This window comes from Argentina anserina, chromosome 4 (assembly GCF_933775445.1).
Source record: "Argentina anserina chromosome 4, drPotAnse1.1, whole genome shotgun sequence".
Taxonomy (NCBI): domain Eukaryota; kingdom Viridiplantae; phylum Streptophyta; class Magnoliopsida; order Rosales; family Rosaceae; genus Argentina; species Argentina anserina.
The window spans coordinates 26736175-26762177 of NC_065875.1; the positions used below are offsets into that span (position 1 = coordinate 26736175).

A 26003-nucleotide genomic window follows, 5' to 3' on the forward strand; every position below is an offset into this window, starting at 1 on the left:
GCATACTTGATTTGAGTCGCGTCACAGTTGTACAATGGTGTGGTTGTTCAAATTTATTCAAGTCTTCTGCATCATATGTATGTTGTTAGTTTTGTGTTCCATAACCATAAAAAGATGGGTGAATCTTGACTTTATTTGCTAGTTTTACCTTGGGTTAGCTAGTTTTACTCAAGATGGCTAGTTTATTTGAGTAAGAAGAGATTGTTCTTTTTATCGGTCTTCAAATGTGTTATCTTGGTTATGCCAGCTAAAATACAAATGATTTGACGTTTGATTAAAAAAAATGAGATATCAATTTCATTTTCAATTTTTGTTCTTTTAATGTCATATTTTCGTCATATTAATTTCCGGAAACTAACTTGTTTTAGTTAAAACTTTATTGAGCTAATGACAACTATTTGAAGAAAATATCCATTGGAAGAACTTGCTACCCGGCTAAAACTAGTCTCTGTGCTGTCTATTTCCATATGGTTTCAAGCTGGATTACAGGTTCAACCTATTCCATTTGCACTATCTATATAGCAGTAACCTGCATTTGAGGTACTTTTTCCTTTCTCGTCTCCATCAGACATCGAACCGTCGATTATAACTCTTTCTTAAAATCCAATTCAGATTTAGGTAATTAGTTGTTATGACAAATTTGATGTAGCTAGTGGCAACCTCAATCCATATTATTATTGAAATTATTTCGCACCAACGGAGATGTTATACCTAAACCCTGGATGTGATCGTGTGAAGAGCAGTCTTCAAACAAAACATCCCTAATGAAAATGGGGGAATTTATGCAAAGATAGGTCAAAAACTTGACCTAAAGCTAGTGTTAGTTACTTATTACTCATACATGAATTTTATTTATTCAACAATAACGTATGAGATAAGAATAAAAACAATTGATAAATGAGCGATATGTCATTTGATATAAAAAAAACGTATTATATGTCATGATCGAATAGCTATCTCATCACCAGATAGTTGACTAGGGAGTGTTGGTTGCTCCAACTCCACTACCTAATGAAACTAAACACGAGCCTAATTATTTGTTTATTTGGTACAAAATATAACCCAGATAGTGAGATCATAGACTAATGTTGCCCTATGTGACATTGGTCGATGCCAAAACATCAAGAAAACAAAGAACAAAAACAAAAGAGCTAACAAAGCAAGTGCATAGTGTCATGTTCCATACATATAAAATATGCAAATTTGAACTGCCCTAGCCAAGCAAAAGTTACGAAGACAGCAAGAATAGGCTGGTTTAAGACCTCATAGGGATGGCTGCATATGCCCACATGCTCTCCCTGCCGAGTTCGATTTAATTAAGCAATGCTTACATAGTGATTAAACAAAGCCCTTCATTTTAATCCAAACTCATCATCAAATACACATCTTTCTCAAATCATTGAGATCATTACTCTAATTATGCTCTGATATATGAGCTACTGGGTTTCACTACTGTTTTTTCTCTTTATTCCTTGAGATTTGGGTTAAAACTTACGAGTTTAAACAGCTCAAATCACATTGTTGAGTTTGTTTTTTCTTTTGTTTTGTTTTGTAACTTGCTAGCTGCTATGAGCTTTGGCAGGAAGGTCGCATGTTCTTAGAAAATCAGGGTCCAGACGGTGACCCTTCTCCTAACTAAGATCTAGCTTGATATAATCTAGTAATTTATTTTGGTTCTATCTCCAGCATCAATAAGATTTGAGAGGGAACAAGGTTCTCTGTCTGGGCCGGGCAAGACTCAGACAGATATAGAGATGTGATAAAGCTCCTTCTCCATCGATCTCAACCTCCACCACAGATGTTGATATATATCTTTGTATTGAATTTATAGGTGTTGATTAGGATTTCGGAAGTTTCGCAACCACATATATTGAAACCAAGCAACCTTTTAAGAGAAATTTATTGAAAGCGAACACATGAGAATCGAGAAGTGACTTCCTGATCGAGCTGGTTCGATCATCTCCATTATATGATTGACTGAATTGTATAAGTCATCGATCATTACAAGATTAGACTCGAGCATAAGTTGAGTAAAAATGCAAGCCACTAATCCACTCGATTGTTAAAGGAGGCTTTTACGAAATGCGATCATATTCGACTACTATGTTACACCACGGAAACCATAGCTTCAAGGAAATTGATCATCATCTTGGAACGTGTAGGGGTTGCCTGTCTTAGGATCTGCAGTTGTTACTATACGTACAGGTCGTCCGAGATTAGTATTAGGTACGATCACGATCGAACTCCAGCTGATCGATCTCAAAGCCGAAAACCCTGATAGCTTGCTAAAACTCATCATACCTCAGCATAGAGTTCACCCTGATAATGCTTGCGCATATAAGATGACATGATCGTCAGCGCCACTGACCAGTGGAACACTAGGTTTCAATGATCGAGTTCCATCAGATCGATCCAAGTCATTCACATGAATCTCTTGGCCCAATTGACCGCATCACGAACTGATACGAGGCCGACATAAAGGCCCAAGAAGAAAACTGTACACATTGTACAGAGTCGAAATTATGTTTTTGCAAAGCAACGATTCTTTTTTAGAATGTCATGATCTGTAACTACTAACTAGTATATCAGGAAATTGAGAAACCTTCAAAACTCTATACCTGAAAGTGTATACAACTAAAAACGTGATGAATCTAAGCAGAAGGTTCTCTATTACTTTAGAGACGACCTAGAATAGCGTTATACCTAATTCCATGTAGATAAGAAAATTTTGTAGAATTTATATTGCTACAAGTACAACTTTCAGGTCAATTCCTCAATTATAATCAGCATTAGATATAGATTCTCGGTTATTCATCAACATGAGTTAGGATTCGAGGAATAAGAAACCTCTTTGACTTTCTCAATCCTTTCTCCCCCACGAGGCTATGACTATACTTTTCCTTATACATAAGTACATATATACTAAGCAGATACGTACGTACGTTTATAGATATAAACATAAGGAAATGAGTCATCCAGCAGGTGCGGGTTTCCGTATACAATGTGCATGCACGAATTAATACAATATATATATATATATATATCGCTTCTTGGCTGCGGACGGCTGAACGGTTTTTCCATCCGGATTTCCGTCGTTTCTTCTCCCCGAAGTGACACCACTTCTTCTTAGACACTGCTCCGATAAAGAAGAATGTGAAAGAGATCGGAATCAGAGGTCTCGTGATCAGTGGTGAAGTTATGAGTGAGGTTATTGCAAGAACTCTGATCTCGATCTTTTTCGCATTCTTCTTCATCGGAACACCATCTAAGAAAGCGTAGTGTCACTCCGGCGAGAAGAAACAGCGTTGCCGGTGTCAAATCGAGGAGAAACGACGGAAATCCGGACGGAAAAACCGTCTTGATGTCTGCAGCTAAGATTTTCTATATATGTATATATATGCTTTTCATTGTACGTAACCCAATTAGGTAGATTAATCAAGAAAGCAAAGCCAATTAGTCAACTGATCTCCTGCTTTAAGTAATATTAATTTGATAAAGCATAAAAGTACTAGGTTAAGCATACTTGATATTTAATATCAATTAGGTGAGCGAGGTTCGATCATTGGACCGATCGACTACCACTACCTATACGTTTAAATACAATTAACGGCAAACTATGCATGATTCTGAGATTTTGTTGCGATTATACTAAACAAATCTCCATACATATACATATCGTAATCTTGAAACCAACTCCACATCCATCAATCCATGTTTTAAAAATTGAGAAAATGTGTTAGTAAAGCCATCGAATCAACCCCTTTCGTTTGTCACGATATAAAGCCACCTCCCTCATTCGAGTGAAAAATAATAATTCAAACCATTTGATTTATATCACAAAAAGCTAGGTTTTTTAAGCAAACACGTACACTTAATGTGTGACAATAACATGCACATCCATTGTTAGTTAATTATTGGATTACATGCAGTGTCCGCTGTGTATTATAAGTTCCACATTCCATGCCCCAAATTTAAGATACTCTTCTAGAGTATTGAAGATTCTACTGGAATGGGTCAAAACCAAATTAAGAACAAATTAACTTACGATAGAAAGAGGCAAGCATGTTCAGTTGAGCAAAATGTATATAAAACATATTTTTAGCTATTAATTATCAAAACCAAATGAAGCAACAGTCAAATCACCATCATTGTGATTGGTTTCCGATCGATTTACTACTTTTCAAATGGAAATTTTGTCAATATATACAGTAATTATTAAAGCGTGTGAATATTTGAAGTTATTTGCCAATACAGTAATTCTTATAGTTAATTAGTACTACGAACGTACGTAGTTACGTACCATGTACAACATGTACAACCAATTGTCAGCAAAGAAAGTAACATATGTGAAGTCAGCTTAAATTGTATTTGATCCACCTGTTATAGATATCATATCGATCATGTGTACGCACGTACGTATGAAAACTACAAATGTGATTCAGTTTCTTCTTCTTCTGCTTTCTTTTTTCGCTTTAACAATAGTTGGAGAATTATAAATAATTATAATAGTATATACTGGAGAAGACATGGGATTGTTCGATCAGTACTCGAACATCATTTTGAGCTAAACTTCACTTCTAGATGATCTTCGTATCTTCGATGGCAAGCCAATCCCTAACTGAAGATCCAAAGGTTTGCATGAGCTTTGAGTAGAAGCAGGTAGAGCCGAAGACTTGTTGAAGATCATAGGTCTACTTTTTCCTGATCTATCTGTTCGTGTCAAGGTGAACTTAGACGAATGATCATCTAGTTCTTGCTGGTAAGGGAACTCAGCTGCTGCTCCAGGGAAAGCATACCAGTTAGAAAGCTGGGCCGATCCGTTTGATCCATTTTGATCATACGGGTTGAAGCTGATTTGGGATTCGTCATGGAGTGTATACTGTTTGGTATTGTTAACATACGAGGAGGGATCATAGAACCATGAAGCTGATGTAGCAGAACCATGTGGATGATTGAAAGTTTGGAAAGGTTGAAGGTAATAGTTGATACTGGCCTTTCTTGCTTGGAGCTGAAGCCTCTTCTTCTTCATTCGCTCCTTCTTGTGCGCATTTTGATGTCCACCAAGAGCTTGTGAATTTGCAAACTCCTTGAAACAATATTGACACTCGAACTTCTTGTTGTCAAGTTGCTCGGCTTCACTGCTAGTTGATGCTTTCCATGTGTTTGAGGAATTTACGCTCTCGTCTACTTCAACAGAAGCTTTGATACTTTCGTCGACGTTCTTGTACGGATTGAGCTCAAAACCAAACAGCTTAACCTTCTTGTGGTCATGATCGACGCAAGAGCCTTCAGAATCCCAGGTTCGTTCCATTGTTGGTCTCTATGTAATAAGATGTTGTATTGTGGGAACTGGGAAACTCTGGTTTTGTACTTGGTAGATGGGCTTGTGTACCTTTTATAGTAACCTCTAAGGTTTCCAATGATGCATTGCATCTCAAAGTAAATTAATGGTGTTTATTATATTGATGTATAAGGCATATAAAAAAGACACGAAAGAAAAGTCAGATCATAGAAGCCGTCTCATGCAATATTACTTTTCTAATCTCATTTATAAATGTGGTAGATATAGTTAGGATTAGATACACACTTGAAACAAGAACTTTTCTCCATCATTCAGACTTGTTCTGTTTCATAATTGTTAACGATGAAAGCCAAACAAAGAGCTTTTAAATTAAGCACTTAAGAATATATACACCACTTGGGGGTTTAAAAAACCTATATTCCATGCTTTAAGGATTTGAGAAAAATTAAAGTTACTATGGTATAGATTAACTGCAACTAAACACAAAGTCAAAGAACTTACTGTACTGAAATGCACATCTTAATTAGATTATTTTACAAAGACTCAAATGATTCAGTGGATTCGATTTCATGCATTGTCATCTACCCAAAGCTTAATTTATAGAACTCTATATTTTACAGCTATTGGTGCCCAGTCCCATCCACTACAAGACACACCAATAATGTAATTTATTTTAACAATTGTTGGGTCTGTAGCAATTGTGATTATTCAGCACTTGATGAAACTTCTGGGTGATTATCCTAAAACCCATTTGATTAATGTGTTAATAGATTAGGTCATTAGAATATGTCTATGATCTTGACCATGTTTGTGAAATGATGCACTTAATATAATATAGTAAGGGAGAGTAGTTGCTAAACAAAGGAAGATATAGATTAAGAAAAGGAAGTGGACAAATGATGTCAGCATATATACTAATAAGGGTCTTGGACAGTTGGATGAGATCCGGGCATATCTTCATAGAGCAGGCACAAGCCAATTTTTAAATACCTAAAAGCATATGTTTTCAGGTGAATCAAGTCATCATCTGGTATTAATCTATGAAATAGTGAGGCATTTAGGAAGGACAGTTGTTCTAGTTGGACCTACCTTTTGTAACTTTGGGTTACACATTTTAAGAACTAATTAGATTGTGTTGTTATTCCATTGTCTTTAGCTTAGATCTCCAAATTGGGTGGACTTTTTTCCACCAATAGATCTCTCATGCTGATTTGATCATCAAATTCCCACTACTTTTTTAACTTCTACTCTCTAAAATTCCAAAATTTCAAATTGCTTTGTTTTGTAGGGGAATAATTACAAGTAAGCATGTTGTCATCAAGCATTTCACATTATCTTAAACATATGGAATAATATGAGGCTTTGAGGAGGAAGATACTTGGATATTGGGTTATGGTAGCTAGCTATTTCTAATGCTACATAGGTGGTGGTGGGTTGGTTTACTTGATTGATTGATTTCATCTAATTCCATTTCATTTATCCTAAAATGGGTTAATTAATGTTTTGTGACGGCCCTACCATCATTTGAGCCACCCCAAATTAAACCCTATTCTCCCATACACTCTTCCTTGATCGCTTCCCTTATGGACTAATCTCCAAACAAATCTCAATTATTTATTAATCCACAAAGAAAGCCAAAGTTGACTGAGGTAGCACTGCATTATGAGTATTACTTTATCTGTTCAGTTCAGATCAGAACTGGAAAAGCTTATTGAGGTGTTAGTGTTTGTACATAAATGAGTCATGTCATCCCTAAAGATGGGGATCCTATACAGACTTGTGAAGATTGGATAGTGGATAATTTACGACTTTAGTGTTCTGCTTCTGTTCCTTTATGTAGCTGTGATGTTAATTGTCTTTCGGTGTCTCGTATGCAGCTGAATTTGAATTCAAGGCCTTTGGAATACAGAAGAATCTGTGTGAATACATAGCTTGTACTCTAAAGTCTAAACCATGAACACTCAACCAATATAGCAATATTAGAAAGTTTTGCCATTTCAAATCCTTAATGCTTCCACGGTTCCACCTATTACCGGACATTGTTTGTGAAAATGATAGAACTCAAGTTAACCAACCAAAGATTAGTCCAATTTGATGCCCAGTCATTTCAAGGTGAAAGGGAGTGGAATAGTTCATAATGGAATTGGAACAATAAAACACATGCCATAAACATTATTCTAATCCATTTTCATATTACTTTCTTACTAGAATTTTGTTTGAAGCCGAAAAGAAAGCACATCAGTACTGTATATGATATGATTTAAGAAACTTCGTACTAAGCTGTTACAGTTTGATTTTTTTCGATGAAATGCTGATTCAGTTCCATTGATCAAGACAATTAGTGGAAGCACTTTCTTTAAGCATGTATTTTTAAGTCTCCTTAATTCGCTCGTGGTGGCAAACAAGGAAGCAGTACACAGTTGACTCCTACTATGAAAGTTTGTTCTTCTGTAAGTTACTCATTTCTTAGAACCAGCCTAGAGATGCAGCTTACCTAATCACATTCCATTTCGGTTTAATCTCATCCACAAACTATAATATAACCGATAAAAAAAATCATAATCTGATTCCTTTTGTACAAAAGGAATTCATAAAATCCACAGATTTTCCCCCATTGCAACTGAAATTGAGCAGAAAAGAAAGACAGGAAACTGGTCTCATGCTCAAAGTCTTCATCAGATCATATATAAATTCTATGAACAGGAGTCAAACAATTTCCAGTTCTAGTAGACAAAGAAAAGGGAATGAAAGATCCTACATCGCAAAATTTCTTGTCACCATCAATTAGTATAAACAGAAGCAGTTTTTCATACTTTCAATTATGGCAACTGATTAGTATAAAAGCTGAAAGCCTGAATCATTTCATGTAAAAGACTTTCTAACATGGAACTTTCAATAATAGAAAACTAACTAATGCTCACAACATATCAGCCTATAACGTATATTCGTGGTGATAAACTGCTTAGGACAAGGCAAGAGAGCACTCAATGACAGTGAAGTAATTGATAATCCCAACATATCAGCTCCTAACGTATTGTTGTGGCCAGTGGCCGCTTAGAACGAGGCAACAGAGCAAGCAGGAGCTTTTTCCTAGGTCCCTGCAACAATATCATTCTTATAAGAACCAAACACACATTATATGGAGATTGCTCCATAACCAAATAACCAAAGTAAAACTCAATATTACGTTCACCACCGCCAATTTGCAGGTCAAATGATAAAATGCATGGTCACAAAGGCAGACTTTTTGATAAGGTGTGAGGTCTACCGCCTGTATTTGTAATATCTCAATGCAATATAGGAGTGAAACAAACAGAACTAATAGATGTTATACACACAAGTACTGTATTAATGTAAACACCTTAGCTAATCCATATGTGAGCAAACTAACAGGAACAGAAAAGGAAAGAAGAACATAAATACCATAGGTATTCCCAGCTCTTTGAGGTCATTTTCTCCCATCTGCTTCAATGCAGTCATATCAATCTGAGATATATCATAGATGTTACTATATAATAATAAGCTGAATCGAAAATTTTGAAACTTACTGTTGCCATCACTTACAATTATTTTCTAACCTAATTAAACCAAATGTTTTAAATATTATTCACGAAGCAATACGCTGCATCGCTTATTGCTTATGTATGTTCAATCCTTTAACTACCGACAAGCTTTAATATATTCATAAGACCATCCCACTATAAACTATTATGGTAATAAACACATAAGAGATTTAAAGGCCCAACAAACATATAATAACATACTGTATACTAATAAATGTTATGAAATAGGAACCAAAATCTAAAACTCCTAAAAACAAATGATGAACGCATAACATACTAGAAACAGAGAGAGAAAGAAACATACTTCCTCAGCCTTAAATATAATGGCATATTTTCCCAACCCGAGGTGTTGCAGCAAGCCATCTACTGTCTGGTGTTCATCACCCTACAAACAACACCCAGAAAAGGTAAAATTCAAAGAAAATAATAAGACTGAGGTAGGAAACAAAGATCATATTGGTGAACAAGTAGTAGCTCCTTGCACAGGGTGATTTGAGCAGATGACTAGCATATAAATTGCTTAATAGGAAAGGTGAAACAGTTCAAGTTAAAATCTCTATAACAGCATAATTATCAGGTAAAGAGACAACACTACGTCATACATGACTATTATGATCAACCTTATAGTGCAACACAAGGCAAAGACAAAATTATATCAAACTGTTTCCTTGTATCTCCAAGGACAAGCAAAAATCTGTCACAAGCCAAAAACAAATTTTCAATTCATTTAACATTTGACCTTCAATGCTTGTGTGCATTAAACCACTTCACCAGAAATCAGCCAATCCCAACTTGTATTTTGAGGTTTGGACGAGCGACCCATAAACTACTTACTATGGAACTCAACCTCTTAGATCAGATGCACCAAAACTATTTACTTTTATATAGTGTGATCAACAGCCTGTTTGAACCTTCAAACTATCTATTTCAGGAAACCGGCCATGCAATTGCCATTTACAGAACTTCGAAGATAGCCTGCTGTCCTGATATTTTCTTTACCAACTGGACAGGCAAACTTGCAACACGACTGATAGGGAAGCTTCTGATTGTACATCTGTACAGAAGACGTTTGATAGTCAAGATGCACTTGGTATTTAATCCCAATATCCTACTTAAATTCAAGATAATGCCTGCTTAGCTAGTACAATCAATCTGAAACAAATAATTGAACCATAAATATAGAAAAGACTACGGCATCAATAAGCAAACCTAGAGTGGCTAAGCTAGAGTGGGGAAAGAAAACATAAGAGCAAACAGAAAAAAAAGTAAATGACACGTACAATGTATGGAGGTTTCTGTACAGTGCTACTCAGTGGAGGAGCTTGGTTCATTTGGAGCGGGACAGGTGCCATATGCCTTGCAGATCCAGGAGGCAATGCCGAATTAGACATGAAAGGTGCAGTACTTGCAGGCCTTGTAGCATCTAGAACACCATTTTTCATATATGGAACTGATCTGACATCATCATATGTCCTGTTTAATGGCCTTCTCTGCAAGTCTTCTACATTCCTCTGAGGGGAGAGAACCCTATAAGTGACTTGAACTCTCTCTGGGGATCTTTGACGTAAATGGTCCAGTGTCCAAGGAGAATAAGAATTTCTCAACGAGTCCATATGAGGCAAATCATCTGCACTTCTTGGAGCAGGGCCTCGAGGCAAATCATCTGCACTTCTTGTAACAGGGCCTCGAGGAAAAATATCTGCATTTCTCATAGAAGGAACTCGACTAAAAAAACCATTCTCTAGTGGTTCAGGCAGGCGCTGCTGGGACCGTGATTCAATGCTAGGAACAGGACGCTGAACTGCCTTTGTCAGCTTCTCACGAAGATCTCCATGCCTCTGATCATCATCATCACTTCTAGCTCGTCTAAATGCATTTTTTCGCATGAGTTTAAACCGGAGATCATCTTTACCAATGCGCGCATCTTGTCCAATCAAAGGCAGAGATGTTAGAACCTATAAATTGTAAAACAGTAATGTAGTGGCAATGCAATTGCTCCACAGTAAGCTTATTACCATCAGACCCATTGGAGTTCAAACTTGACACACCACTATGTCCTCGCTGGCTGCAGAAAAAGGTAAAATAAGATCATAATTCATAAGCATGCTTTGTGTGAGAATTACTGTTTAATTCTATCATGCCAAACATCACAATTCAACTACAAAAGTCACATATCGTAACCGCATTACTTAACATAGCATGATCACCTTCCTCAATCAAATCAACACTACAATCTCCTATAGCACACACGATGACATTCAGAGCTACTCTAAACTCGAAAAACATGAGCAAACAAGAGTACACACCGTTTGTTGCTGCTGCGTAAACTTCCATTGGACACAGAGCTATCAGCATTACTCCCTAACCTATCTCTAACCGACCGCTTCGTCCCGGCCGTGGGAAGAGACTCAGCACCTGAACTCGACCTCTTCACTACCTGTCAAATGTCTCACACCAATTAATCACAACTCCACCAAAACCTTAAAACCAATACAACCCTAAAAAGACTCAATTTTTCCGTTAATGATGATTGGGTTTCGAAATTTAACAAACAAAGTAACAATTTTTAGAATCAGAGTCATATAATCGATGAGAGATATAGCTATATATATATATATATATATACCTGGCCACGGCCAAGCGTGATGGTGACGTGGCCCCTGGAAGACCCTGACATATTCGAAACCCTAGGTTGTGTTCAGTCGAAAAAATTAGGGCTTTCAGTTGGGGCTAGAGAACCAGGCATCACCGGAGCAGAAACCCTAATCTCATTGGCGATTCCGGCCAGAAGCGAAGCTCGATTGAAGCGCGTGAGGGTTCGAAGAAGAGAAAGAGCAATAAAAATGGGAGCTTTTGTTTTGGAATTGAAATGAAATGGAGAGAAATTGATCGGCTGATTTCAGACGTGGGATTGCTGAAGAGAGTTTGAAGCTTTGGTTTTTTTGGGCACAAGTTTTGTTCGACACTAATCTAAAAACGACAGGTAAAAAAAAAAAACAGGGAGGGAGAAAAAATAGAACCAGGCCGTGAAGCCCAACTTTATGCATATGCAGATAGGCCCAAGCATTGGAAGCATCAATACTCAATAGCGGAAGATAAACCATTTGGTTTTCTTGTGAAAGATTGAAGAGTGCATCAGTGAGTATTGTCAAAATTTCAATAAATATATATATATATATATATATATATATATATGTGCGGTTCGAATATAACTCTAAAATTATTACATTACTGTAATTTTGTAAATTTTAGTTTTGAAAGTGGAAAGAAGTTGTATTATTTTAAAGATGAAGACTCATTTTCCAACTTTAGGATTGTATGTATACAGTCATGCATTAATTAATCTATATGACATAGAATTTTTCCTTCGATAGTTCTCCGGTTCTCCATACTGAAAAATTATTATATATACCCGTTACATATCCTACGTGTTGTACTCCCTTAATGTTATTAGTCCTCGTAACATGTTTTTTAACTTATAAAAAATTATCAAATTGGAGAAACACTTTTCAATACATGAATCGGCTTATTTTTACTGTGATTGTTTTTCATTAGTTATTATATGTAATTAAACTTTTACAATTTTTACCGCGTGCATGTTAATTATATCATTGCTTAATATGAATAATTAGGTACACCACATGACAGTGTCACGTGGTGTGACGGGTACACAAAAGAATTAAGGGTACTCAAATGTAGTTATGTGGATATCTCTAAATGTGACTAGACATAATTGTCTTGATCGATCAGCAGCTTGTGAACATTGCTCTATGATGTGACATAGTGTCTGAAATGATAACATTAATTGGTTGGTTTTGAGGCTTGGAGATTGGTAAATTTGTAAACTAAATCGTATGAAAATTTCTCAGATCAAAGTCAACAAACACACGCAATACGTATAGTGTACGTGTGAACCTCCATGTTCTCAGTCAGGCAACGATGACCACTAACTGACACAGGTCCATACCAGCTGATTCATTTCTTGATTTGCCTGCAGGTCGAGCTACCAGTAGGCTTTTGATCTTCACCGATCAACAAGACAAAGCAGACGAGTGTTTTCTGGTAATGATAACATATGATCTGATAATCAACTAAGGTCAGAGAAAATTAGGAATACCAAAACTACACCAAATTAACCCTAATTGACTAATTATATATATCGTCCGTGAACAGAACGGGCAACTGCATAATCGATATGATGGATCTGTGCGCAGGTGTTCTAGCACATCTCCGACTTGAACGGATTCAATTAAATTGAAGAGATATATACATACAGCAAAGTAATATGTTCTGCATATATATGATAGTAACTGATTCAACTCATTGATCGTTCCAAGTAATTTATGCAATTACCAAACAAGCGTACATATGTCCAACTGGGATTGAATCCAGTTAGTTTGCGCCGGCCACATATATAGCTAGATGAGAATATGAATACAAAGACTTAAAATTACCAGATTCATATACAATAACCAGAAGTTGTATAGAGAGATGAGAGCCGACGATGGATACTATATATATACTCCATAAAGAGAGAGAAAGCTAGATCTGGAAGTCCACATATATAACCAGAAGCACATATATGATCGAACATGTGCATATATGTGTATATATAATTATACATATTCAATTAACAAAGAAATTAACTCAAACATGCATATCTAGAACGGCCGAAAAGTCTTACAGATTAATTGTACATATATAAGTAATTATAAGATGATAGCTAGCAAGTTCTTAAAGCAGTTCGTCATGCATATCCATGGATGAAAGCTCTCGAACTTGCCTAGCTAGCCAGATTTGCTTGATCTATCGATCTAGCAAACAATCGGACCACGACGCTTCAATTCCCCAAGAAATCGAACAGAACAAAGAAACAAGCACCAAAGCTGGCTTTCAATTATCAGAATATACGGATCACTGAAAAATGAAAGGTAGGTAGCTAGGTAGCTAGGGTTTCTTCTTCTTCAGGAAACCCATCTTGATTACTCTAACCTTTCTCGGTATTTCTTCCTTCGCTTTCTTCTTGTTTTGATGATCTTCAAGGGTATCAGTGATTTTGGTGGAGTACATGGTGGGTGATAAAAGAAGGAGGAGGAAGAGAGTGAGTACTGGTGGTGATGACGAGAGTGAGAGGATAATGATGAGATGAAGAAGAGAGAATTAGACGACATGATGATTAAGGTGCAGCTGCGTTTTGTGTTTTTTGTGTTGAAGGAAGTGAAACTAAATTCCCAAGAGGTACTAAAAATTTGATGGCTACGGCCGAATATTACTTGGAGATAGGTTCCACATGGAGATCTATAATTATCATGATAAAGCTACCATCATATTGTCATTCTCTCTCTTTTCTACTTCTCTCTCCCCAGAAAGTCCCTAAACTCCTAATTAACCTAACCCGACTGAAGTCAATTTCTTTTTCTTTTTATTTATTGATTTACTGAAATATAAGAAAGGAGCCTACTACAGTAGTAGATCCATTTGCATACATTTCTCTATTATATAAAATCTGTGGACCTTCATTTTTCTTTTCTTAAATTAATTATATATATTTCTTCTTGAAGAAGTACCGTACCTCAAATTCCAGGCCCCCTTAGTTAATTCTTTCCGAAGTTAAATATTTCAGTAACCTTCTGAATTAATAAATCTTCATTTCTTTGTAATTGATCTCAAAATAGAATGGTCTAAACTAGATCATAGCAGGAAAGAAAGAATAACACTGCATCCGCGCTGGTATTACAACATATGATTAACAGGTAGCTAGGGTTAGTAAATCTGAAAGAAGATTCGTATATATGGACCTAAATTGGCTAAATAACAATGTGAAATGTGTTTGGGGACCAAGCCAATGATGACATGTTGATGAAAGTTACAGAACAATTAAAACCGCCAAATGATGATGCTTAGGAACTTAGGAAGATAAGTAAATGCCAACGGGGCAAAGCCATGGTTAATTATGATGTCTCAAGAAATTGATGCATGCAATGACAAATTAACTCTGTATTGTTTTCATGTGAAATCCTATTGAATATTATCTGTCCAGCAGATCAAATTTCACAGTGAGTTTCACCGTTTTCAGCTCTAGTTATAATCAATATATATCAAATCAAACCATGCATATATATAAGTTTGACCCCGAGCTAAAATGCTGGATATATAAAGGTCTGAACTTTTACATGGACTTTAAATCTGTTCCTTTTTCTTTCGGCTTTCACCAGCTTTAGCTTCCTGATTGAAAAGGCAGATAACTGATCGATTTCACCGCCGAGCTATAGCTCGTAGTACTTCTGATAAAGACCCCGGCCGCTTCAGTAAACCAGTAGTAACTTCTCCTTTAAATCACTCCTTTCGATCAGGTAGCCCCGGCCGGTAACTTTGCTCATTTTAAATTGGTTATATACATGAGGTAGAACCGTAGAACAGGGTGATGATCATCATGTCAAGTCATTTACTTTGGCCTGGTAATGATTATGATTCCATTTTCTGGGGCAACCCGAAAAGTCTTAATTTTTGGAATCAAATGTATTTCTTTTCATGAATTCGGAGGAGCCATAGAGTACAACGAGACCCACATTTTGGTTTCCACAACAATTTACTCCAACCCAGTTCTGGCCTTGCTTATTTACCCCAACCTGCATGCATGAAGTCAATCGTATAGAAGAATTTATTTCCCCTTGGAAACGGATTCAATACACCGACGGGTTCACACACCGGCAAATCTGGGCCGTTCATTTGGAAAGGGAAGAGCCATGTCGCGCGAAGACCAGCTTGGTTCAGTTGTTCGCTCACCCAACACCTCCATTTACAGACGATAATCATCACGTTTTCACAGCCTACGAAGTGCAGACGGTGACCCGATGGTATAGCCGTCGTCCAGCGACGTTGTGGCAGCGCATGGGTCCCATTCGACTTGCATCTCCGTCGGCGACATCGCTATGATTTTGCTGTGTCCATTGGTTGATTGTGGGAGTGAATCAACGGCCTGAAGTTCGGTAGCTTCGCCGGTCCTATGACCTTGGTGATTGCGTTAACTACCGCACCATGCAAGCTAAAACCTTCCCTCTCTTGACATCATCGATTTCTTCCATACTTTGTCTCTAAATTGAGTTTCAAAGATGATTTCGTTGTTCTTTGAGAGAAACTGGGTTTCTTTATAATATATGTTTGATGTTAAACCCCAAATCAGTTTAAGTTTTGTACTTTTGTTCTTTGGGGTAAATAGAATTTGATCTTATTGTTTCTTGATGAGTGATGGTTATTATTTTTGGGGATGATAACTGATAAGAGAACTGAGAAGAGAAGTGAGGAAGAACACAGATGAGGGGAGAGAGAGAGAGAGAGAGAGAGAGAGAGAGAGAGATGAAATGCGCGTGTTAAATAGTTATGCAGACGGCTCGTGGAAACTACGCTCTGTTAACTGCTGGTGCCTGGTGCCCAATTGCCCATACTCCACTAGAGCACAGAATACGCTCTCTTCCCCCTTTTGCTTATCATGTAATTTTTCTTGATGGTTACTGAGGCGTGGGTCTCAAACTCTCAATGTCACATTTTTCGACGAGCAAAGGAATTCGCGGTACAGTGAGAATGGTAGGTTAAACGTTAAAAAGTAAACCGATAGTCACGTACATGTTCTATGTCGATGTTGTGGATGATTATGTCTCAGCCCAACCAAGCTTGGCCCAAGCAAGGTCGGCCAGAGCAGGTAGAAGACAAACACGAACAAAATCAAACGTGATGAATTTTCCAACGGGGTAACATGTTATCGTAAGCGTGCAAATGAACGATATACTGTAGATGGTTAAGATCTATGACGTTAATACATATGCAAGGTGGTCAGAATATATGAATTATTTGGTATCTAAGATGTGTGATCTTACACCATGTACAAGATAATTTATATTCGTAACCGCGTCATGAGTGATAGTTTTTCACCAAGTTAAATTTTCATTCATACGTCTCATTGATAAGACTATTCTACTGGATTTTCAATCAGTGTTTAGGTGTGATGTTTGATTGTAATATTCCTCATGTAGTACACCAATGTTATATAGTTGATTTGCAAATAGTGAAATGTACCATTTATTGAGCCTCTCATACAATCCGTTGATATGTACTAGTGTGGAGGATTTCTTGGTCAGAAAAAACCCTTGATTATCTTTACCAACAATTTAGTTTTTACTCAAATTAACCAATTAGAGGGATCTGTATTTGCCACACCTTGATGTCACTATCCAAACTGCCGCTATAAACAACAAATGAACTAACACAATCACTTATACCATCACCGTCCAAATCCACGGCCGCCGTTAAGCACTTCACCGGTCGTCTATGACCTTCCAATACACCCAAACACGAGTAGCTCCGATCATTACCAACCCCTCTCCTCCAAATCCTAACACTACAATCCGCCGAACCACTGCACACCAAATCCCCCACCACCGTCAAACACAATATCGCTTTAGTGTGACCTCGAAGCGCCCCCGCTACAACCATCCCACCACCATCGCCACTCTCTCTTTCCCACACCAAAATCGACCGATCACACGCTCCGGAGTACAACACAGACCCGTCGGAGCTAAAAGCCAAGGCGTTCACGGCCGACTTGTGCTTCTCTAGTGTCTCAACAAGTGTGTGATGCTTCTCTCCAGCGAGTTTCTTCCACACCTTGATCTTCTTATCCGCCGAGCCAGTGTAAACAAACCCGTCGTGGCTCACCACTATTGCGTTTATGGCATCTTCATGGGCGTTGCTCACGGACTCGAAGCACTTGAAGTCGGAGGTTCGCCAGATTTTAAACGTGCGGTCCCATGAAGCAGAGTAGAGAAGAGACTCATCCTGTGATACCGCCAGAGCTGATATTGCGTCCACATGATGCACCCACGTTAACTTCTTGTGCCGCCGAACTTGGACGTAGCTGTTAGGGGAGAACAGTCTTGGGAGACGATCTATCAGTGTTGGCAGGGTAGCTATGCATTTGCATTTGAATTTTTGTTCATTGCTAGTGTCGACTTTCCAAACTCGGATCTTGTGGTCTTGGTGAGCGCTGAAGATCCTGTCTCCCACAATCACTAGAGACTTGACCGTGGAGTTGGTGGTGGCTAGTATGTTTGGGGACATGTCCCTGCAGCTCCATGATCGAATCTCGCCGTCAGATGAGCCGGTGTAGAGGAACTTTCCGGATAGGACTAGGGAAACGACAGGGGAGGAGTCCGATTTCAGGGTTGCTATGCAGTTAAGTTGGGTTGTGGGGGTTTGTTGCAGTGCATATTGCGACAATGAAGGAACAGAGGCAAGGCTTAGTTGGGAAAATATCGAGGAGGTTGAAGGAACCGATGCAAGGCTTGGCTGGGAAGATATTGAGGATGAAGATGAAGGATCGGAGTGAAGGTGATAACTGGAGCTGGACTCGGATTCTGTACTGTATGTGCGGCAGGGCAAAGGACATGGAACAATTCCCATTAAGGTAATGTTAATTAGTATGGAAACAACAGTACGAGAAGTACAAAGTATCAGAGAGAGACGGTGTGTTATATGGGCGGAGCATGAGAAACCATGTGTGCCTAAAAATGAAGACTTAAAGAGTTGAATTTTAGGAAAGTGGTGACTCGAACATTCTGTCTTTCCTATATTCTTTGTTTGCCAAGAGAAAGCCAGATTGTTCCACCAAAGCGGCTAGTGGACGGGTGACAAGTTGGGAAGTCTCTCAGCCTTTTCTGAATGGCTTTTGCGTTGGCTTAAAGATGCTGGCCGGTGTCGGTTAAGGGTCCAAAGTTTTGGTTAGATAAGATAACAAATTAACAATCATAACATACAGCTTCCTAGCTACTTGCTGCTTCATCATAGTGCTACTACAGCTGGAGCTGGTAGAAGATTTGATATTTGTGGTACGTCGTGCATGTAACTAGTTGAATAAGTCGAAATTGACACATTTGATGCTAATTTATCCACTCCTACTTGAACCAAAGTGCGTACTGTAGATGAATGTGTACATCGAGTGTTTGGAATATTATAATTCTTTGACTTGGGAGCAAGGGATTTGATGTTCTGAGAATATTATTTATCAGAGAGTAACATCACGTACTGGCACTATTATTGACATTTCGGTAAGGGTTTCCTTGTATTTTTCCGTATTTTGCAGACAAATTTAGACAAACGCAAGGAAATTTTAGCAGTAGTACGTTATTGAAATTTATGATTATGACTGGAGGCTCCAATATATCTTTTACAATTTACAAGTATTCAGCCCATTCTGAATCCCAAGCTCCATACTTTATGATGAGTTATCATCGAAATTCGGTGGAAAATGGGTTGAAAAGCCCGAGTCTGGCACGGACCCGGTCCGTTAAAAGTCGGTCCGTCACGGTCCGAGTACGAGTCCGTTAGCGGCTCAGGCTTGGCCGAGATATATTAGTTCATAAGCCCGGCCCGGCCCGAGTTCGTTTTGAGCCTGGTACGGCCCGAGTACGATAATTTCATGGGCCGGCCCATTAAACACATAATTTTATATTATTTATATAAATTCTTAAACAATTATCACTATTAGACTTGAATATTAGAACTTTTAAATTACAATCTCTTTATTATTTCATTATTTTAACTATAATATTTAACAAATATAATCAAAGTAGTAAAGAAAACGTTATTGTTTTGACATACGTAATAGTTTACAAATAAGATTATGAAATATGTTGCAGTATTTTATTTATTTTACTATTCTAAATAGTTATGTAAAATAAATATTCTAATTACATAATATTTGTATTCTAATTGTGTATTATAATGCTAATGCCGGGCCAAGAAGCGGGTCGGCCCGACATAGGCTTGGTCTGTGGGCCGGGCCAGGCTTGATGTTTAAGTTAATGGACCGGCCTGAGCTCGGCACAAAAATTAATTGAGCCGGTCCGATCACGGTACGAGTACGGTTTTAGTCCACTTAAAATTGGTTGAGCCTACCTGGCCCGGCCGTTCACAACCTCTAATCGAAATGAACAAAGAAAGTTATATATATATATAGTCTATATCCAGAGTGAAGTTCTAATTTTGGCACACTTTTCAGTTAAATTTTTTCACCATAAGTGATTCAATATTTAGGTATGTTATTCAAGATCATCTCTACAAAGTTTCATCCAATTTGACAATGGTTTGAGCTTTTAAAATTGAGATTTACACGAACGTTTCACGTTGAACAGTTTTAATTCATTCATTGATTTAATCTAATTTCAATACCTTAACGATGTCCGAATTAGGTGAAATTTTGTAGAGATGATCTTGAATATCATACCTAAATATTAAATCGCTTATGGTGAAAAAATTTGACTGAAAAGTGTGCCAAAATTGGAACTTCATTCTGAAATTTCAGAGTGCAGCTTCACTCTTGATAGAGACTATATATATATATATATATATATATGTTGGAAACCATGGTGGCTTCTATTATATCGAATAATAATAGGAAAAACAAAAACCCAAGTTCTTGCTATGCAAAGTTAATATTGCTTGATTAAGCATAAAATCACAGAAACTGGCAAACAAGCATCTAAACATGAGTAATTTTTTTATTTTTTTGGGTCATAACCTAGCAGCTAAATATAATAGCTCCGCTGACTTCATCCATCCACATAATATATGTTATTGCACCAATCAAGTAAGCATACAAACAAGCTTGTGTTGCTATTAGCCTATTACCGAATGGATTGTATATCATCAAATTGTAAGCAATCTATCACGCTATCATATCAATTGAAGAAGAAAAAAAAATTAGTTTTATTGTCATCGTAATCGCAAAAGCATGCACTATTATTGAAGCCTTGATTTTCTAGAACACAAAAACCAGAGAGTATGAACAAACCTTGTAGAGATTAAGAGGTAAAGGCAAGACATTGAGCAGAAGTTTGATCAAAGTCGCAAAGCCATCTCGCACAACCAAGGTATGTACGGTTTGCTTTTGTTTTTTATAGTCTTCTCTCTTTTATTTCTCTGATTTCTTTTTATTTCTTATTTGTTAACTCATGGGTTCTAACCCTGGTTAAGAGGTATCACATTAGGACCATTAGATTGAAATGAAATGATCTAAAGGCAAGGAGAGAAGATTCACACTATAGGGAAATATATATCCTGAGAAGTCTTAAAATTGTTTAATCATTGTTCGGCTTGGAACTTCACTTCCAGCGAACAGTCAGCACAAGGTGTACCCTTGCGGTTTGCCTTGTTCTTGAATGTGTATTGCTTTGGCGAGCCAGTATATATGAGTTAAGTACAACTTGTTTTTGCTTCTTGATGCACTCTCGTACTTTCTTCTTCTCAAACAATTGAGTATATATGTTGACTAAATCTACAACTGAGTTCGAATAAGACTTACGACAGATGACTGTTAGGATTTTTTTCCACCTCTCTGTAAGATGGTCGGTTTTTACTTACACCGCTTGGGGAATAAGCAGAGTTAAATATCAAGATTGCGGGGATGTTTGTACTTATTGTTGCTGACTAGGCCGACTTTTGGTTTTTGCTACAAGCTAAGGTAGTGACTCGATGGACTTGACGTTTATCGAGGTAAGTCGGACTTGTGCTACATGCAGCGAAGGTGCGTATGGTAGCGGTGCTCCGTTGGGAGGCTCTAGTTTTGTTGTTGCGTAAAAGTTTGGTTGAATTGTGTGTCTGATTTTGTATTAAATACTCATTTATATAGAGAATACAATTTGTTTTTTTCTTTCGGATCAAGTCATCAAAATTACTTAATTAATTAGGACAACAATTCATTTCTTAATTCGGATTCTCCAATATCCCCAAAATCTATTTCTAAAATGAATAAAAATCTTCTATGTTACTTCCCCAAATAACCGGTCCAACAGGCTCAAAAACTCTAAACAATTGCCAATAAATTATTTAGGCCCAAACAATCATATACATATATGGGACATGATTAATTGTCTTTTTTAAACAAACATAACAACCACCCTTCATTTTTTTCAGTGGTCTTAAAGTTTCAGTAGAATCGGAATGCCTTTCGGTATGTTTCGTCATCCAATTTTGTCCTATAAGTATATATTAATTATGTCTGATAAATCTGTTCTGGTCTACCTGATTGGATTTGATCTGTAGAAGGAAATGCATGGAATAATAGAAATTTTGGGGAAACATCAGACATAGATCGCGGATCCTATAATTATCCATTATATCTTTATTCGTATCACATCGATCAGATACAAGAAACATGGCAAGTACTAATGAACATAAAGTTTTTCAAAGAACTAATCTTAGGCACCAAAATGCAACTAGAAGATTTGGACTTAACACAGTTTCAAATTGATTCTGTTTTTTTTTTATGATGAAGATGCTAGCTACACCTGTATACAGGGCTTAAGTTTTGTGTAAATCTTCATGCTTTCTGCTTGTTTCTTGATGTTACCAGAACCGGAGGTGTTTAAGAAAGTAATATACCAAGTCTGTAAAGACTTCTTTGATGCTTAACGTACAGATGCATAAGAGTGTAATTTAAGAGAATACGAGTATGTATGTAGATGTTACATTCAATGGCGGAGCTAGGACTTCATGATGGGTTGAGCTGAAAAAAATTACGATAATATATGTGTCATATATAGAAATTTGAGATGGGCTAATATTAAAATTTTAATTTTTTTATATTAAAATTTAGCTAAAAAGTCAAGTTTTTTAGTCATTTGAAGTGGGTTGTAGCCGATCGTAGCCGACGTGTAGCTACGTCTTTGGTTACAATGAACGACAACTTCTCCCTTTAAACCAGAAACAACAGCCTTTTCACAAAAGAAAAAAACTGCCTCATCTTCTAAAGCAATCAGATACATTTATGCATGAATGTAATAATGTACATATATTCCAAAGTACTGTAGTACAAAAAGGTCGACAATTAATCTCTAATTAATCAATGAACTCCAAAACAATAAAAGAGTTTGTTTAAAAGAATTAAAACTACAGTAACACTGACCCAACGGCCAGAACCACTCCGACTACCAACTGCGAATCCCTAGCTGCTTGACCAGACGGCGTGGACGACGTAGCGCTGCCGTCGTAACTGGGGTTGGCACCATAGAGAGACTGAATCCCCTGAATGTCGTCGTTCGAAAGATCAACCATCTTGGTCCCGTATTCCGTGTAAGGGTACATGGCAGACTTCACAAGTGAAGAGTCCCCTAACCCTAACATGTGACCAATCCCATGAACCACTGTCTACTTAACGTCTATGGCTAACAATTGGGGACGTCACCTCCGAAAACCCAGCGCTCTTCATTGTCAAAGTGGATAGTCCCGATAGGGTAAGGGAATGAATGCGCCAAAATCGGCCCCGGAAAGCCGTCGAACGTGTTGATGTCTTATCGTCGTGGTCACCGACGAAGAATCCGATCTTGATGTCCACCGAGTCGTACGATGTCGTCTCAGTGAAGGTCATTGGAATGACAGTCGACCACATCTTAAAGGCGTTAATGAATACGACCATCTTCTGGTCTGAAAACTCATTCTCCGGCAAGAACGCAAACATCAAGTGGGCCTTCGGCAATACCGGATTTCCGGGGAACAAGGAGTAGTGACCGACCGTTGGCTTGCTCGAGTTCATGGCGATCGTGTCGTTGACTATGTCGGGGTTGCCACTGCGAGGATAAACGAGGTGGTTAATAGTTAAGTCGTCAAGCTCGCCGGTCACTTGTAGATTGTAGGTAATTTGGTAGGTCTTGCGAGCCGACTTGAGCTCGTAATCAAAATGGTTAGTGAAATTGGTAGGGTGGTTGGAAATGTAGCCGAAGTGGTATAAACGGTTCTTGAGCTTGGCCAAACCGTCGACCTTATCGCCCAGGTGGCAGTTCCCAAACTTGTGGAAGGCTTCCTTGGAGGCAGAAGCTGGGACATGGGCGTTGAGGTTTTCGATTATCTTGGGGAAGAAGGAGCAGAGGAGTTCGAAAGTGTGAGGCACATGACACAGAGAAAAGGAGTAATTGGGATTAGGGTATCAGACACCGGTCTTCAACAAACACTCAACAGAAACAAAGAGGAGCAAAATCACATAACAAGGTAAATTCATGGCACAAATAAACTTATTTATATCATAAACAATAAGCTCACTTACAAAGATTACAATACCTATATATATATATATATATATATATATATATACAGTCCATATTCAGAGTGAAGCTTCACTCTGAAATTACAGAGTGAAGTTCTAATTTTGGAACACTTTTCGGTCAAATTTTTTCACCATAAGCGATTCAATATTTAGGTATGCTATTCAAGATCATCTCTACAAAATTTCATCTAATTCGGACATCGTTAAGGTATTGAAATTAGATTAAATCAATGAATGAATTAAAACTGTTCAACGTGAACCGTTCGTGTAAATCTCAATTTTGAAAGCTCAAATCATTGTCAAATTAGATGAAATTTTGTAGATATGATCTTGAATAGCATACCTAAATATTGAATCACTTATGGTGAAAAAATGTGACCAAAAAGTGTTCCAAAATTAGAACTTCACTATGTAATTTCAGAGTGAAGCTTCACTTTGGATAGAGACTGTAAATATATATATATATAGGGTTTACAATACTTGAAACATAAGTAGACTAAATCTAATATGGAAAGCAATTATAAGTAAATCCTACATAATTGTAATAATACTCCCTAAAAATTGTAAATAATGAAATATTAAGGATTTTAAATCTATAATTAAATAGCAAAGTAATAACTTGATATTGTCCCATAAATGCTCATGCATCAAGGAGAAAGAAAAATTTCATGATTGGATTTGGTGGGGTCTTTTTTTGTATGGTAAACGAGTGGTGAGATTTTAAGGCAAAGCAGCTGTTGGAAACAAATTAGATAAACAAGGCAAAGAATGCGATAAATTTTTATATGCTACCGTAGTACCATGCGACAATGCTTAATAGTCATCTTTATCTATTATATTTCGACACGTGAATTTATTACACTAAAATTATAATTTTACATATTTTTTATTATTTGTGAAATGACATTCATGGGTATTAATGAGTTTGAATTAAGATTTCGGGTTCAGAGTTTAGAATTTAGGATTTACGGTTTACGGTATTAGAGTGTAAGATGTATGATTTTAGAAAGAAATCAAAAATAACATTTGACAAAATAGCTTAAATATAATTTTTTAATTAAATTTTGTATGTCAAATTATGATTGGAATGGTAGACAGTGCACGTGGTGCTGCGGTAGCACTGAAAATTTCTCAAAAGAATGTTCTGCTCGGTAGAAAAAATGATGTGTTGTTTCCTTCGTTGATCCTATATATCATATCAAATATGGAAAGGTAATCCTTCTTAAAATCTGATGGGGATATGTAGCTTGGAGAACCAAGTTTCTGTATTCGCTAGGGTTTCCATTATATTTGTACGTACTCCTGTTCTACAATGGATTTCCTTTTGTTTCGGACTATAAATGTACGTTCTATTTAAACTTCATATCTAGAAGGCTCATCGATCAGTATCAGAAATAGCATTATTCCCTTCATCTTACTCGTATGATAGCTTCTGTTTGTGATTCTTGTTGTCAAGAATCATAATTTGAACGTACCCCTCCACCATATTGGATTCAGAATCCCGTCTGCATATATATACAACGGGTGTTCTTTTTCAAAATAATATCATTAACAGACGAAGCGCTAGCTGACCGAAGGCACCAGTTAATCAGTTATAGGCGTCAAATTGCTGATTGACTGCCAATTCATGTACGTAGAACTTCATATATTGACCGGTAGATCAATCTGCAGACATGTGTACCAGTGGCATATTTTCAAATAATATTTAGTCGTCACAAAAGTTTGAAGGTTCCAATTGGACTAGACAATCATATGATTCAGAGAATAGATGATATGGGTGACAAACAGACTTTCACTTTGATATATGAATCACATTGGAACGAATAAGATTATCAAAGGTATAACAAAACAAGACTTTTGGAGGAAGCAGTAAAATAATTTCTTCAACGTAGGACAATCACCCAAGCTAGAGGTGTTCTCTGTGACTAGCTCAAGGGTCTCAATATGAACATAAAAATATAAAGACAGTAGGCAAAGAAAAAGAAGAAGAGCCATTTGGAGAACGTTTAAAGATGATCGAAAGTCATTTTGTATTTCAACTATATCA

At 37.2% G+C, this 26003-nt stretch overlaps 3 protein-coding genes and 1 pseudogene across 3 annotated transcripts; all 4 read right to left on the minus strand.

Moving 5' to 3' along the window:
* Positions 1-4417: 4417 nt before the first annotated feature.
* LOC126791397 (zinc finger protein 5) lies at positions 4418-5377 on the minus strand. Its single transcript, XM_050517846.1, has one exon. It carries the CDS (start codon positions 5309-5311, stop codon positions 4565-4567), a length of 747 nt encoding a protein of 248 aa, XP_050373803.1. The 5' UTR covers positions 5312-5377; the 3' UTR covers positions 4418-4564.
* Positions 5378-7962: 2585 nt separating this feature from the next.
* LOC126790629 (uncharacterized) lies at positions 7963-11803 on the minus strand. The gene is made up of 7 exons (XM_050516950.1): positions 11492-11803; positions 11172-11302; positions 10881-10930; positions 10146-10789; positions 9170-9250; positions 8726-8788; positions 7963-8400 (listed from the first exon to the last, which is right to left on the minus strand). Exons 1-7 carry the CDS (start codon positions 11540-11542, stop codon positions 8329-8331), a joined length of 1092 nt encoding a protein of 363 aa, XP_050372907.1. The 5' UTR covers positions 11543-11803; the 3' UTR covers positions 7963-8328.
* A 5116-nt stretch (positions 11804-16919) lies between these two features.
* LOC126791243 (protein JINGUBANG) lies at positions 16920-18694 on the minus strand. The gene has a single exon (XM_050517664.1). The coding sequence runs from the start codon at positions 18319-18321 to the stop codon at positions 17047-17049; it is 1275 nt and encodes a 424-aa protein (XP_050373621.1). The 5' UTR covers positions 18322-18694; the 3' UTR covers positions 16920-17046.
* Positions 18695-22806: 4112 nt separating this feature from the next.
* Positions 22807-23805, minus strand: LOC126792001 (metalloendoproteinase 2-MMP-like; annotated as a pseudogene).
* Between the last annotated feature and the right edge of the window lie 2198 nt (positions 23806-26003).